This window comes from Physeter macrocephalus, chromosome 18 (assembly GCF_002837175.3).
Source record: "Physeter macrocephalus isolate SW-GA chromosome 18, ASM283717v5, whole genome shotgun sequence".
Taxonomy (NCBI): domain Eukaryota; kingdom Metazoa; phylum Chordata; class Mammalia; order Artiodactyla; family Physeteridae; genus Physeter; species Physeter macrocephalus.
Window position 1 is genome coordinate 104,032,738 of NC_041231.1, and position 14,387 is coordinate 104,047,124.

Below are 14,387 nucleotides of genomic sequence, written 5' to 3' on the forward strand. Positions count from 1 at the left end.
GCGCACGGCAGTCCGGTCATACACATGAAGGTCTAATACTTTGTAAACTACCCTGAGTTTGGAGTTTCCTCTGTCATAAACCCTACCGCACATTTGCTTTGGGCGTCAGGTAAGGGACAGGCTGTGGGGCTTCGGGGTGTGCTCATCCGGGACATAAACAGACAGAGGTTCTAACGCTTGTCCTCAGGAGGGCGGTGAGGAAGGGACTCTTTTCACAGCAGGAGCAGCGCATCCTGCCTGTCATCAAGCGGACAGAAAAACAATGACACGGGGCTGGCGCGGAGGTTACGAGGAGGTCCAAGCGGACCCCCAGATGTCGGTGGGGAACGGAAGAGGCTGGGCTGGAAGCACGTGGCGAGGAGACGGATTCCCACCCTGGCGTGGCTCTGGGGGAGGGAAATCCTGCCCGCCAGCAAAGCTGGAACGTCTTAGGCGTCAGTCTGTGGGTTCTTGTGAAGACATTCTAACGACGAGAACCGAAGGAAATGTCACCGACTGGTCCCCCCGCTCGCGTATCAGGGAATCTCTGCAGACTCCCCTCACATTCCACGCTGGTTATTTCTGGGGCCTCTGTCAGCAGAAGAGCGGTCCTTTCCTCTCGCATTCTTGTCTCCCCCGGGTTCTTATCCAAGCTCTCGAAGCTGCAGGAAGGCAGGGCCATTGTGTGTTCCCGGGGGGCAGCGGGGCACCTGCGCTCAGGCCCGGCTCTCCCCACCCTGCTTTGGGCTGGGTCTCCCAGGTTCGTGGAACAAGCCGTGCTGTGTTCTCCCTTGCTGCACCTGTACCCCGGTGCCACGGGGGCGCCTCAAGGTGCCACGGGTACCCTGGTGGCTCTGAACCCCTGGTGAGTCAGCTACTGGCCCAGATTCCTGCTGTCAATTCTCTCTCCTTGAGGCTCCGACGCACGTCTGCGGGGCTGGGACACCAGGCCCCCCTTCCCGTCCGCCTCTGCCCCCAGAAGCTCGCCCACAAGGCAGAGCCAACATCACCGCCTCCACCCCGAAATATCCAGAAGAGATGAAACGGTGTCTTTTGCTACAGGGAGGATTGGTTTCCCGCCACGGCTGTGCTCAGTTTTAATTTCTAGTTTTTAGGGCTGTTTCTCCAGGGTCTGGGAACGAACTCTCTGAGTGGAAGAGACGCCCCTCGGCTCCCAGGGATGAACCTCAGTGGCTTGTTCCTGAGCCCAAGGTTCTGGAAGCCTGAATGTGGCCCTGAAATATGGAAGTCAGAACACATAAAATAGTGAACAATGAGATCCAATTAAAAAAGTGAACAAAACCCAAACAACTGTAGACAGATAGGCCTCAGGGTGTGAAAGTGAAGGGAAAAAACTCAACTCAGACAAACGAATAGTCTGGTACCTTGGGAGGCAACAAAGGGAAAATCCGATACGACTAGGAAAAATTGGGGCCAGGGAGTGAGACAGGGGTGAAAAGCACCTTTCTCTTCTAAATGACTGCAGACATGACGTCTGTCCCCCAGGTTGGCAGAGGGGATCATTTCTAAGAGCGGCAGACGCGGACAGGCAACCAATGCAGGAGTTTATTCCTTCCGTTCTTTTTTTAAAAAAAAATCAAAGATATTGACATATAACGTTGTGCCTGTTTAAGATGTACAAGGCCTTACATTGATACATTTATATATTGTAATCTGATTGCTATCAAAGTGACATTTAGCGCTTCTATCACATCACGTAACTCTGCTTTCTCTTTGGTGGTTGGGAAAATTTTCAGCAGAGGAGTTTCTATGTTAAGCTTTCAGTTTCTTCCATTTCATAACCAAAACTGAAGTGGGAAAAGGAAAAACGTAAGGGAGGTGTGAGGTCTGAATGTTTGCATCCGTCCAAAATTCTGATGTTGAAACTGACCCTCTGCGGTGAGGGTGTTGCCTCCTGGGGGCTTTGGGAGGTGGTCAGGTCATGAGGGTGGGGTTACGGCATTTACCAAAGAGGCCCCAGAGAGCTCCCCCGCCTTCAGCCACTGAGGGCACAGCGGGAAGACCGTCTGTCCGGCCGTCTGTCTATGAACCAGGGACCAGGAAGGGACCCTCACCAGACTCTGAATCTGCCCACGCCTCGGACTTGCAGCCTCCTAACCGTGAGAGGTGAATTTCTCTTGTTCCTCAGTTTTCCGTTCCGTGATGTCTTTGTTACAGCAGCAGAACTGACTAAGACAGGAGGAGAGATCACAAACACGTGCTCCTGCTCTGGGGAAAGTCACGGCTCGAGCGTTACTGCGTCTGGCTGGGAGAAGTAAACCTGGGAAGAAGCTCATGGAGGCTGAGTGCCCGGCGGCCCTCGGCTCCCCCGTCGCGAACTCCGGCTCCGCGTCCACGTAGAGGCTGCTGTGGCCCCGTGTGTGCCCCGATCTCCTAACACCCTCAGAACGGCTGCTCCCTGACCCTCCAGTCTCTGCTCCCGCCGGCAGCCTTTGTTTGGTTTCGGTGCTGCCTCCTTGTCCAGATGCCCTTCTCTGGCTGGCATCCCCTCCCCTCCCCACCCCCCCTCCTTCATCCATCCCATCCCCATGGAGCCCCGCACGGAGCCCTCATCCACCAGCTCAGCCCCACACCTGCTGCCACCGAAGGGGACCCAGGCAACGTGAGTCACATGTGAAAAGGGGTGAAGAGGCCACGCTTGGTGGAGAGAATAACCTCTCTCCAGCGAGGGGCGCTGACAAGCTGCTCAGGAGGGCGACGGGGGACTCCAGCAGGGCCGCGGGCCTGGGTGAGATCTGGGGGCACAGTTGGCCTCGGTAAATACCTGCTGAGTGGCTGAGTTTCAGGGATCACAACTAAGTATTAACAGAAAAGCCTGGGCTTGGGCGAGAGCATCTCTCATTATATACTTGATTGTGTCTGACACTGAGTTCCTTGCCCAATTATAGCAGAAGTATAACGTGTCTCAGTCCCCGGGAGTGAAACCACCGGGGTTGACAGCTAGGCAACCACAGCTGGGACTGCTCTTTTTTTTCCCTGTGCTCTCATCAGTGAATTCATCTAACACGTTTTTAGTCCACCTTTTGTCTTCAGCCTGTTTGCTGCTCGACTTGAAAGAGTCCGCAAGCCTACAACACACAGTACCCCTTCTTACGTGGCCTCCAGCCAAACGGCCAAGGTAGCGTCAGCTGGTGAGAGCTGGAATGGAGTCGGACGGATTCGAATCCCAGCTCCCTGAGCTCACGAGCCTGAAGAAGCAGGGGTCTGTCTGTCTTCTCACTTTACTAGCCATGGCTTCCTCTTCTATAAGGTGGGTCATTGGATTATCCCCCATGGGCTGTAAGTACTGAGATACAGGTAAAATACCTAGCTCAATGCTGGAACATAGCAAATGCTCAAATAATTGTTAGCTTTTAAACCGTTGTAATTATTATTATTCTGCCTTCTCAGATGTTATTTTTCTATACTCACACATTTTAACCTTTTTAGTCTACCTCTGTGTGGAAACCTTGCTGTATCCCTTTGACCATTTCAATAACATTCTCCGGCCCGTTCTCCAGTTTTCTTCCACTATTTCTGAGTAGAAGAAAAGGAGGGAAGACCAAATAAAATGATACAGGCTTACATGGCATGGGTGTTTCCTTTCTTTCCATCCTTGCTTGGGTTTCAGGGAATCCATAAAAATATCAGCTGGAGGAAGAAATAACATCGATGCTTATGTGCTTTTCCTCAGGAGTGAGGAGATCAAAATACTGGAGGAAAGAATTTGGTTTTGTCACGCATTGTAAAGGAAAGCTGGGTTAGAGGAGAAAGAAAATTCAGGCTGGTACATTTGAAGGCAGCTGAAGGCTTCAGTTCCAAAGGAACAACTGAAGTTATTTACACACTAGATGTAAAGTAGCTCTTTCCCAATTCCTCTGGAACCCCTGCTTGCCAGATAAAATGATCGGGAAACGAGACAGAAGAACTCGTCTGAGAAAGTTGACTGAGAAAATTGTAGCTGATTCAAATCTGAACTTGAACTGCTGGAATGATAAACTTTCCCGCCCCAACAAGTCCGGGTCAAAATCAGGATGTGGCCTTTTCCGTTCTCTTACTAGCTATTTTGGGTGATTTTTTTTCCGAAGGCAGATGTAATTGTTAAATTTGCAGATGTTACAGTTAGTTCTTCACATCCTGAATGTGTATCTTTTTTTTTTTTTAAACAGGAAACAAGTTTAATTAAAAATTACACACATTTTCTTTCCTAGGCCTTTTTTTTTTTTTTTGGCCCGGTTATAAAGTTTCTGTTTCAGGGGAAACTTGTACCTTAATGTTTCCCTTGAATTCTTTTCAGAGTTCATGTAGCTCAGTGAACATCCCAGGTCTACTTAAACCAGCTACGCTTAGAAGAAATCAAGGTGCCAAGGAACCATTTCAGGACTTAAAGAGGAATGCGGGCTTATGGGTGAGGTCAAGGCTCAAAGACAGTTTGCCGCGAGGATGTTGGAGGCATTGGAGAGGGAAATTAGGAAACAGGGCTTCAGCTCCAAGGTGAATACCCGCCTGCTATAGACTGAATGTTTGTGTCACCCCCAAATTCATATGTTGAAATTCTTACCCCCAGTGGTAAGAATGGTATTGGTGGTGGGTCTTTGGGAGGTGATTAGGTGATTAGTGTCTTTATAAAAGGGACCGCAGAGAGCTTTTCTTCACCCCTCCTGCGGCGTGAGGACACAGCAGGAAGACAGCTGTCTGTGATCCAGGAAGCGGCCCCTCACCAGACACTGAATTTGCTGGCAACTTGGTCTTGGTCTTTCCAGCATTCAGAAATAAATGAGAAAAATGTGAGAAATAAAGGTCTGCTGTTTGTAAGCCACCCAGCTGATGGTATTTTTATTATAGCATTCCGAACAGAGTAATAACTCACATTCATTGAGTTACGTGCCTGGCACTGTTCTCTCATTTAATTCTCAGGGTATTTCTGTAAGGCAGGTGTTATTATTGTTGACACGTACGGATGAGGAAACAGAGGCTTAGGGAACCTGAGGCACTCGCCCAGTTAACAGCTGAAAAGCCGGCCTGTCTAATTCTAGACGTACCCTCCACTACTAGCGTCTCCCCCTTTCCTCCCTTTACCCTTTCCAACCTCCCTAGTGTCCACTTAAGGAATGGTGTGGTTCCAGTGGGACTAATGCCAATCCAGCTCTGGCGGTGGGTCATGTGATCTAGGCAAACCAATCAGCACGGGGCCCAAGTGATTGGCCAGGAGTGGTCATGTGACCCACGCCGTTGAAAGCAGGGTGAATGCAGGGCTTCGGGAGAAAGGGCTCTCTGCTTGGTACTTTGGACAAGCGTGAAACTATTTGCCATTGCAGGAAAGACTGTCTGAGGGTGAAGCCAATATTCATGGAGGCCAGAGGTGAAAGAACTTCAGAGAAATAGAGGTGAAGTGCCGATGACAGTGTGAAGCTGTGTAGCAAACCATGGCTGATACCTGAACCACCTGGGACTTAGCAGTCAGAGCTGAGCTGGGTGTGTAACCAGACAGAGCTGGTCTCCGTTCTTTACAGCTGAACGTTCCGAGTGGGGGGATCACAGTGGCCAAATGGATCTTCAGCTGTCTGCCTGGACCTTGCTTGGCAAAGCTTTCTTTGGGCACTGGCATTCCCTTAAAAAATACACACACACACCACACACCACACACACACACACACACACACACACACACACACACACACTCTTCAGCTGTCTGCCTGGACCTTGCTTGGCAAAGCTTTCTTTGGGCACTGGCATTCCCTTAAAAAATACACACACACACCACACACCACACACACACACACACACACACACACACACACACACACTCAATGAACTTTGAGAAGAGAGTGCAGAACAGGAAAGGGAGCAGCTCGATCCGCTTGTCCCCTGTTCCCTGTCCCTGTCTATGGAAGGCTGTGACAGCTGTCCTGAGCCGTCGGAACATGTGAGTACTTGGGGTCCACCCAGGGCCCTTACCTGGACGTAGGGATGTTTCTGGAAAGGGAGCGGGAAATGTCTCACCGGAGGGGCTGTAGAAGGATGAACAATCCGTTTTGCCGTCTGGGTTCACAACAGCGTCCGCTGTGTGCGCTCAGACGTTTGCCCCCGAGCCTGGCATGGCCACACAGGGCTTTTCTCTGGAGCATTTTGGGCGTAGGCGAGGACACTGCTATAATTTTCTCTCTCCACAACCCAGAAAACCTCAGATGCTGGTTTCAAGGTTTTGATTCACCAGGCATTTATGGCCTGCTATTCCGGGTAGTTCAACTATGTACAGACAGTAATTAATAGCAACAAACATTTTTAAATTATGCATTTCTCTTCTCTTTTAATCTCTAACACAGTGGCACTTTTATCAACTGAGAAGGTCAACCCAGTCTCCCGACTTCGGCCCCTCTACAGGAGCAAGGGGGCCAGATGTGGAGCCCAGGGATGCTGGAAGGAGAGAGGTGGGGGGAGCACAGGATGTGGAAGGGGAGGTGGAGCCCCCCAGGGATTCTGCACATCCGGGGACAGGAGACAACAGGGACACCAAACGGCTCTGGCAACAGACAGGCCGCCTCGTCATTTACAGGGGGCATCAAAGGAGGTGTCTCTGTACATGCATAATGTGGCCCCTGGTGGACATGTGGCTTTTTAATATTCCAGGGGACTGCAGGCTCCATGAGGGCAGGGACAGTGTCTGTCTTGCTCCCTGGAGTAGCCTAAGTGCTGAGCACAGGGCCCAGCATGTGGGTGACCGGCCGTGACTTGCTGAGTGAATTAACGAACACATTCACGAGGGCCGTGGTGCGCTGGGGCCAGGACAGCCACGCTTCAGGATAATGAGGTTTGTTCGGAGGGGGGCTGTGATGTACTGCTTGTGAGGTTTCGTCAGCTTCTGGGCCCTCACGTTCAGGGCGTGGGGCTCCCCCAGGAGAAGGGACGGCTCACTCGCAGTGCTGTCATTGCCACTGGGCCACCACTGTCCTGAATCTCTCAGCATCACTGATGCCGTGGCAGCCCCTGGCTCTGTGTGCAGAGGAACTTATGCGAGAGCTACAGGATTGTACCAAGATTCTTTAACAAACCACGAGGCACAATTGTGGTGCCGGTTTCTTTATTTGGGGCGACCGAGGAGGGGCCCCCAGGAGCTGAGAAAAGGTGAGTGATGTCAGGTGAGCGCTCAGGGAGGAGGGGCGGACCCTCAAGCCTGCGGGGTGACCCCCAGGAGCCCCTGAGAAGCAGGTGTTTCGGGGGCCTCGTTACATCCGCGGGGCCCGGGGACCTCCGGTCCTGGGGCTGAAAGCAGCGCCTGCGCCTCCCCAGAGGCTTGCTCTGTCGTCCGCTGGTCCTTCCTCGCGGCAGGGTGAGCGTGAGAAGCTGCGGTTCCCGCGGGGCAGCTCGCCGCGCTCCGAGATGGCTCAGAAGCAAAGGATGGTGGCGTTGGCGCAGGCCACGGTGGAGTGGTCTTGGTTGTATAGTTCCAGCAGAACCTGGTACTCTCCCTGAAGGGGTACGGGGAAAGCAGGAGGTGTGTGAGCCCAGCGCCGTCCACGCTCAGCAAGCGGCTGCGGGGCCCTTCTCCGTGCAGCCTCTGCCCTGCGCACCGGGGACAAAGTCGAACCGCACAGACCGTAGCCACCCGCCGTGGCTCCCGGGCTGGCTGGGAGGGACACGTGGTGCCATGATGAATGCTGAGCCTGAGGGGGCCTCGTGCTCCCGACGGAGCTCCCACGGGGGCGGTGGGCCGACCAGGGGGTGCTGGGCTGGCGTGTGCTGGTTTGCAGCTTTAGGGAGGGTGGTGGTCGAGGCAGGTCCCCTGAGGAGGTGACACTGGGGTGAGGACCTGAAGGTGGTACGGAAGCGCGCCGTGCCGACTGCAAAGTGAGGGGCCGATGGGCTCCGGGGGAGAGGCCCACAGGAGGAGGGGAGAAGAGGCTGGGGATGGCTTCCGCCTGAGGCGTGGCCTGTCCCGACGTGCCTGTCAGCGGGACCCCTCCGGCTGCCGTGGGGAAAAGAGCCGGGGATGGGGGTGGGAAGCAGTGCGAGCGGGTGGGAGGTGGCGAAGGTTTGGAGCAGGTGGTGGAGGTGGGGAGAGGGGCGGGATTCTGGATGGATTCGGAAAGAAGAGCCGATAGGATTGGCTGAGGACACCCACGTGGGGGGGAAGAGGGGGCTCGGGGGTGACCCCGAGGACTCCGGCCTGAGCGACAGGAGGGATAAAGTGTCGTTTCCTGAGAAGACGGGGGCAGCTGGCATGAAACCCAAACGCTCCGCTGGAGAAGTTATTTCTGCCTTTTAGGGTCCCTTTCTGGCGGCAGCGCGCTGCAGAGGACTCCCTCTGTGGTCAGGGAATGCCAGCCAGGCCGTGCGGAGCTGTAGAAGGAACCCAGGCCCGAGCCACGTCTGCCGTGCTCGTGGCTGAAGCTCCACCCGGCCCCGCAAGCCACATGGCAGGGCCACATCTGCAGACTCTCTGTCCTGAGAAGAAAAGCCCAGGACATCCTGGCACGTCTTTGAGGAGCCTGTCACCCGAGGAAGGGAAGACATTTAATTTATATAAGCCGGAGGGAAGGAACAGATCAGACCACTGGACAGATGTTGCATGAAAGGTCTCGGGCTAGGAGAGAGGAGCTTTCTAGCGATTAGCAGAGGCCCAGGAGTGAGTGGGTTCCGTAGCACTGATGGTGTCTCAGGCGTGAGGGCTGCCGAAGGTGACCTCAGGCACCCTTCAGCTTGAAGATTCTCTGACGGTCTAGGCTCCCTGAGTCTGCTCAGATATCAGCAGCTGTGATTTCAGAAGCAGCGTCAGGAGTTTAAATCAGAGTGTAAACGTTAGAGAATGAGTTCTGCGTAAAGGCCAGCTCACATTCGCGTCTGATGGTGTTTCACCATCACCATCACTGTTTTCACCATCAGCTACTTTTTTTTTTTTTTTTTTTTTTTTTTTTTGCGGTACGCGGGCCTCTCACGACTGTGGCCTCTCCCGTCGCGGAGCACAGGCTCCGGACGCGCAGGCTCAGCGGCCGTGGCTCACGGGCCCAGCCGCTCCGCGGCACGTGGGATCCTCCCGGACCGGGGCCCGAACCCGTGTCCCCTGCATCGGCAGGTGGACTCTCAGCCACTGCACCACCAGGGAAGCCCCATCAGCTACTTTTAACTGTCCCTGTGCATTTAAGTACACACCACACAAAGTTATTGAAAAGCAACTGAATTTTTCCCATTGCTTTCTAAGCCTAGTGAAAGAAGTAGTATTTGAATGAAGGCGTTCCAGATTATGAATTACAAGACATACATACTCTGCTTTAAGGGGCGGGAGTATTTAGGCAACAGGGCCCGCCTGTGGGCAGGAGGAAAGGATGATGCACGGGAGCAGGGGTGTTTCTGCTCTTTGAAGAGCACTGGATTTGTCAGGTAGGAGTTTGTATTTGCACCCTTTGCACTTACACAGTTCAGGCCGTACCTGCCAGTTGGCATCCAAGTTGGAAGCCCAAAGGGCCTCTAAATGCTAAGTCAGAAAGCGGCAGCCGTAGACAGATGCCCGCTGCAGGCAGCACTTCAATCGGGGCCAAGGGGCTGGTTGTGTTAAAAAGAAAATAATACCAAGGCACTGAAGACTGACTGCTGAGTGGAAAAGTTTTCGGCCAAGCGGGGGTAGAATTAGCACAAGGCCCGTCTCTGGGGGATTTGGAGGGAAGAGGCGGGACCTGGGGCAGGTCTTTTAAAACCAAACGTCTTCACACCATTTCTGTCCCATATTAGGAAGCAAAGCCTCTGAGCCTTGCAGGCTGGCTGTCAGCCAGGGGCGCCGGGCTGGTCTTGGGCCAGCGTGGGAGCTCAAGTTGGGGATTAAGGCCTCCAGCTGCCTCTGCTGCCTACGTGACAGATCACATGTGTCCGCTCTGCTTCTGTCCCCTGTCAGGCCTGGCTGGGGCGGGGTCAGGGCTGGCCAGGTTTCTGCTCCCCGGGTCCAGGCCCCAGAAGGGGAAGAGGTAGGAGGGCTGGACAGAGGGCATCTGTGGACGCTTGAACAAGGAGGCCAGGGGCCAGGTGACCTGGTCTTGTCTTAGTCTCACGTCGGGCAATGCCCCAAGGAAAACCGTTTGTTGTTGAAGGACGCAGGTAATGCACTCACGCACGCATCCCAGGTGGTTGCAATAAAGCTTTTTACATCTCTGCTACCTTTTCTTTCAGAGTGATCCTGTGACTTTAAGTTCTTTCGCCTCTATTTCACAGCAATTTCTAAGAGTAACTGTTGTTGTTTATTTTAAAGTTAATAATGCAAGACAAAAGTTAATTGTTTGCAAATTTTAAGTTAATCTCCAGTGGAGGTGCGGGGAGGGTCCAAAGGAAAATGGAGGAAGAAAAAGAATTCAAATGGCAAAGATTTAAGGCCAAAACTATGTGAGAGAAGTTGTCTCACATCCTAGACGGGAAGAGAGTTTGCGCAACTCTCATATTATGCTGAAAGGCCTGAGGAGAAAACTCTGGAAGGCTGGACACTTCTCAACTGCCAGAGCAACACTAGTGAAAGTCCAACATAGTCTGGAGACTTGATGGCTTGCAACTGAGGAACCCAGAGGCTGGGACAGAAAGGAAACATACAGGGAAATGGAACGAGTTCAAGAGATCTTTATGGAGAAGGAGATTCTTTTCTAGAGTCGTTTCAGGTTTCGGAAGATGCAAAGGATGAAGTTGAAGACCAGAAAATGCAAATGATTACATTTTTTTCTGATTCTTTTGATGTATTTCTGAAGGATGCTCTCGGGAGTAGTGTGTTGCGAATGGATCGCTATGTCAGAGCTGCTGGAGTGCAGCTGTTCCATAAAGTCACAGTATGTTGAATGAAAAGGAATTAGAGGACAAATCTACTCGTAGCTGTGAACCTCACTAGTGGATGTGCAGGACGTGGTCATTTTCTTTACTGCGTGGTAGCTCGTGAATACTGTGCGAGAACGGTAACTGGGGAGCTTTATGCTTTCCGGGCTGTGTGTTTCTTACTTTCTCTGAACGACCAGCCCGTGTGTGCCTGCCGCCCTTGCCTCAACAGCTCTAGCCATGTGGAGGCCCCCCAGACACAGCCAAGCTGCAGGACGGGGCCCCAGGATCCCTCCCCATCGGAGCTGTCTACACAGGGGCTGCCCCACAGGACAAAAGCGTTAAACACCAAAATGCCAAAACCTGTGCGTCAGGCGTCAGTAAGTGCTCACGATGAGGGAGCCACTTCACTGAGAAAGGGTTTTCTTCGTGATGGGCCGCACAAGAGCTTTAAGTTTTTAGTTTAATTTCTTCCTCCTCTGCTCTCCTCTCCCTGCCCCTCCTCCTCCTCCTCTGCGTCTCCTTCTTTAAGAAACTGCTAGATACGATAATTAAGGAACAAAACAAAACAGAAAACCAAAACCTTACCTCAGGAATTTCAAATCCAGGATTATTGACAGGGCCAGCATAATAAATCTGCTCTGGAGAAACAGACAAAACACACACAAGGTCATTCAGTCATTGAAAACAAAAACGATTTGCTCTATTATCTGTGCTTACTGTGCTCTGGGGATCCGTTGATGAAGACAAAGTTCTCTGTCCAAACTTTGTTTATATTCTAATGAGGAGACTGGCGGTACATAAATCACTAAATGAGATCGCGTCCAGACTGTAAAAAGTGCGAGAAGGAGACACGCAGGTCACGGGAGGGAGGCAGAGGTGGAGTGAGGGTTATAGGAGGCCAGGCTGGCCCTGGGATGCGCGAGGTTAAATCCTAAGGCAACTTCTGATAACTGATTGACCTTGGATAGTTCTGATCTCTTTGGGCTCAGTTTCCTGGTTTTTAAGATGGGTGTAATAATGACTATAACAGAGCTGTGAGGAATGAAGAGAGCTAATCAACATAAAGCACTGATAACAATGTCTGGAAAGCACTCAATAAATATTTGCTCAAGTTACAAACTGGGAGATGCCATGTCTTGAGAAGGTGGCTGGTCCGGGAAGTCACCTCTAAGGAGACGAGGTTGCGTGATACGATCTCCCTGAGGGAGGACAATGAGGCAGTTATTTTTATTATTATTTAAACTTTTTATTTTATATTGGAGTAGAGTTGATTAACAATGTTGTGTTAGTTTCAGGTGTACAGCAAAGTGATTCAGTTATAAACATTCACGTATCTATTCTTTTTCAAATTCTTTGCCCATTTAGGTTATTACAGAATATTGAGCTGAGTTCCCTGAGCTATACAGTAGGTCCTTGTTGGTGATCTATGTTAAATATAGCAGTTATTTAAAGAGCTGGGGGAAGAGCACTGCAGCGCCGCAGAATAAGGACAAAGGCCCTGATATGGAACAGAGTTTGAGAATGTGGAAGGATGGAAGGCAAGTGGATTTACCAAAGCAGAGTGAACACAAGGGTCCGTGTTGAGAAGGGATCGGAAAGACTGAGGGGCGACAGATGTTCCAGGACCTTGAGGGCACGGTAAGGAGCCAGGTGGCAAAAAGTCAAGTGAAGATGCCTAATCTCTGCTTTGAAGAGATCATTCCGCTGTGTGGAGAGGCCTAGAGTGGAGGCTGTTTAGTGGCCGAGGAGATCGATGGGTTGGTGAAGTGTGGTGGTAGCGGGGAGATGGAGAAAAACGAATGGAATCAGGATGGTATCGGGAGGGTTTAGGACTGAGCATCCGGGTAGATGGGGTACCATTCACTGAGATGGGGGAGGCTCGAGAAGAAGGAGTGTGTGTGTGTGTGTGTGTGTGTGTGTGTGTGTGTGTGTGTTAACTAAAGAGCCCTATTTCTGGGAGGTGGTTATTAAGGGTCCTTGAAAGCAGTTGGTCTCATGAATCTGGAATTTGGGGGAAGAGGTCGGGGATAGAGCTAGGACCTATTGGAGTCAGGATGAGAATGAGACCTCCCCTAGGAAGATAGAATTAACAGGCAGGGAAGGGGGAAGGGCCAGGACCACTCCTGAGTCCCTCCAATATTCAGGAGTTAGGGAGAAGAGGGGAGGACAGCCAAGGAGGCTAAGAAGGAACGGCCATGGAGTGGAGGGTAACCAGGGAGTGGGGGGGGGGGCAGAGAAGCCAGGAGATGGATGGTTTTCAAAAAGGAGGGTACAGTCAACCATGTTGAATGCAGCTGAGCGTTTATGTAAGGTAAGGACAGAAACGTGCAGTGGACTTGGCAACATAGAGGTCATTTGGTGACCTTGACAGGAACACTGGAGAAGTGAGAACAAACGCCCAAATGGGGTGAGTTGAAGACTGATACGGAGGTGAGAGAAGCAGAAAAAATGAATGAAAACTGGAGGAGGGTGTGGGTTAAGAAGGTTGTTTCTCTAAGATGGAGACACGGCACCATATTTGTCATTTGAAGTTAATGCTCTTGAGAGAGACTGAAGATGCAGAAGAGAGGAAATAATGGAAAGGATTAGTGTTTAAGAAGGTGGGAGGGGAGGGATTTGCCTCTGAGAGGAGCACAAAGGTTGAGCCCATGTTTACAGGAGAGAAAACAGAGCAGAACAGGTTCAGACATAGGCAGATTTGCAGATTGGCCAGTGGACCAATGGCAGGCTCCTGTCTGATTAATTCTGTTTCTTAGTGAAGGTCATGGGCAAAGAGGTGGAGGAACGTGGACGGTGCAGGCTGTGGTACACTGAGCAACAAGAAGATAGTTTCTAATAGTCCTCGTGGACAGTGGGGAAGAAATTTACTTGAAAAACGGTAGGTTCGCTAGGCAGTGTTGCATTTGTTTGTTGTTTTTTGGGTTTTGTTTTGAGATTTGTGGCATAAATTTCAAGAGACTGCAGTCAGCCCAGATGCATATTTTCTTTTTTTTTTTTTTTTAGCTTTAAATGCTTTTAATATATATGTTTAAAAGCTAAACCAAACAAACAAAAAGTCATCCCAGACGGTTGCACAACAATGTGAATGTGCTTAATGCCACAGAACTGTACACTTAAAAATCGCTGAAATGCTAATTAAGATTTTTTTAAATTAAAATAACACTTAATGTACAATTTTCTTTAAAATCACAACTTACTCTAGTGATATATATTTTTTGTGAACATTCAGATGATAGAGATCATCAATCAAAAAATAAATAAAATAGGGACTTCCCAGGTGGTCCAGTGGGTAAGACTCCACACTCCCAGTGCATGGGGCCCAGGTTTGATCCCTTGTCATGGAACTAGATCCCACATGCATGCCACAACTAAGAGTCTGTATGCCACAACTAAAGATCCTGCATGCCGCAACTAAGACCTGGTGCAGCCAAAATAAATAAATAAATAATAAATAAATAAATAAAGTAATTTGTTATTCTACCATTCAGATATAAATAGTATTATTTTATTTTATTTATTTATTTATTTATTTATTTTTATTTATTTATTTTTTTAACATCTTTATTGGAGTATAACTGTTTTACAATAGTGTGTTAGTTTCTCCTTTACAACAAAGTGAATCA

At 50.6% G+C, this 14,387-nt stretch overlaps 1 protein-coding gene across 3 annotated transcripts in view; it reads right to left on the reverse strand.

Moving 5' to 3' along the window:
• Positions 1–6,434: 6,434 nt before the first annotated feature.
• LY86 (lymphocyte antigen 86) overlaps positions 6,435–14,387 on the reverse strand; it is a 54,076-nt gene continuing 46,123 nt past the window's right edge. Inside the window, exons 4-6 of one of the 3 annotated variants that reach the window (XR_003677000.1) lie at positions 11,350–11,402; positions 7,551–7,762; positions 7,410–7,448 (exon numbers count right to left, since the gene is read on the reverse strand). Coding sequence is in view for 2 of the 3 variants with exons in the window: in XM_028479665.2 (XP_028335466.1) it covers positions 11,212–11,402 (191 nt within the window). In the remaining variant the exon portion in view is untranslated. Of the gene's footprint in view, positions 7,449–7,550; positions 7,763–10,860; positions 11,403–14,387 lie in introns of those variants that run through there. The other 2 variants (XM_007108983.2, XM_028479665.2) reach the window with 2 other exon arrangements.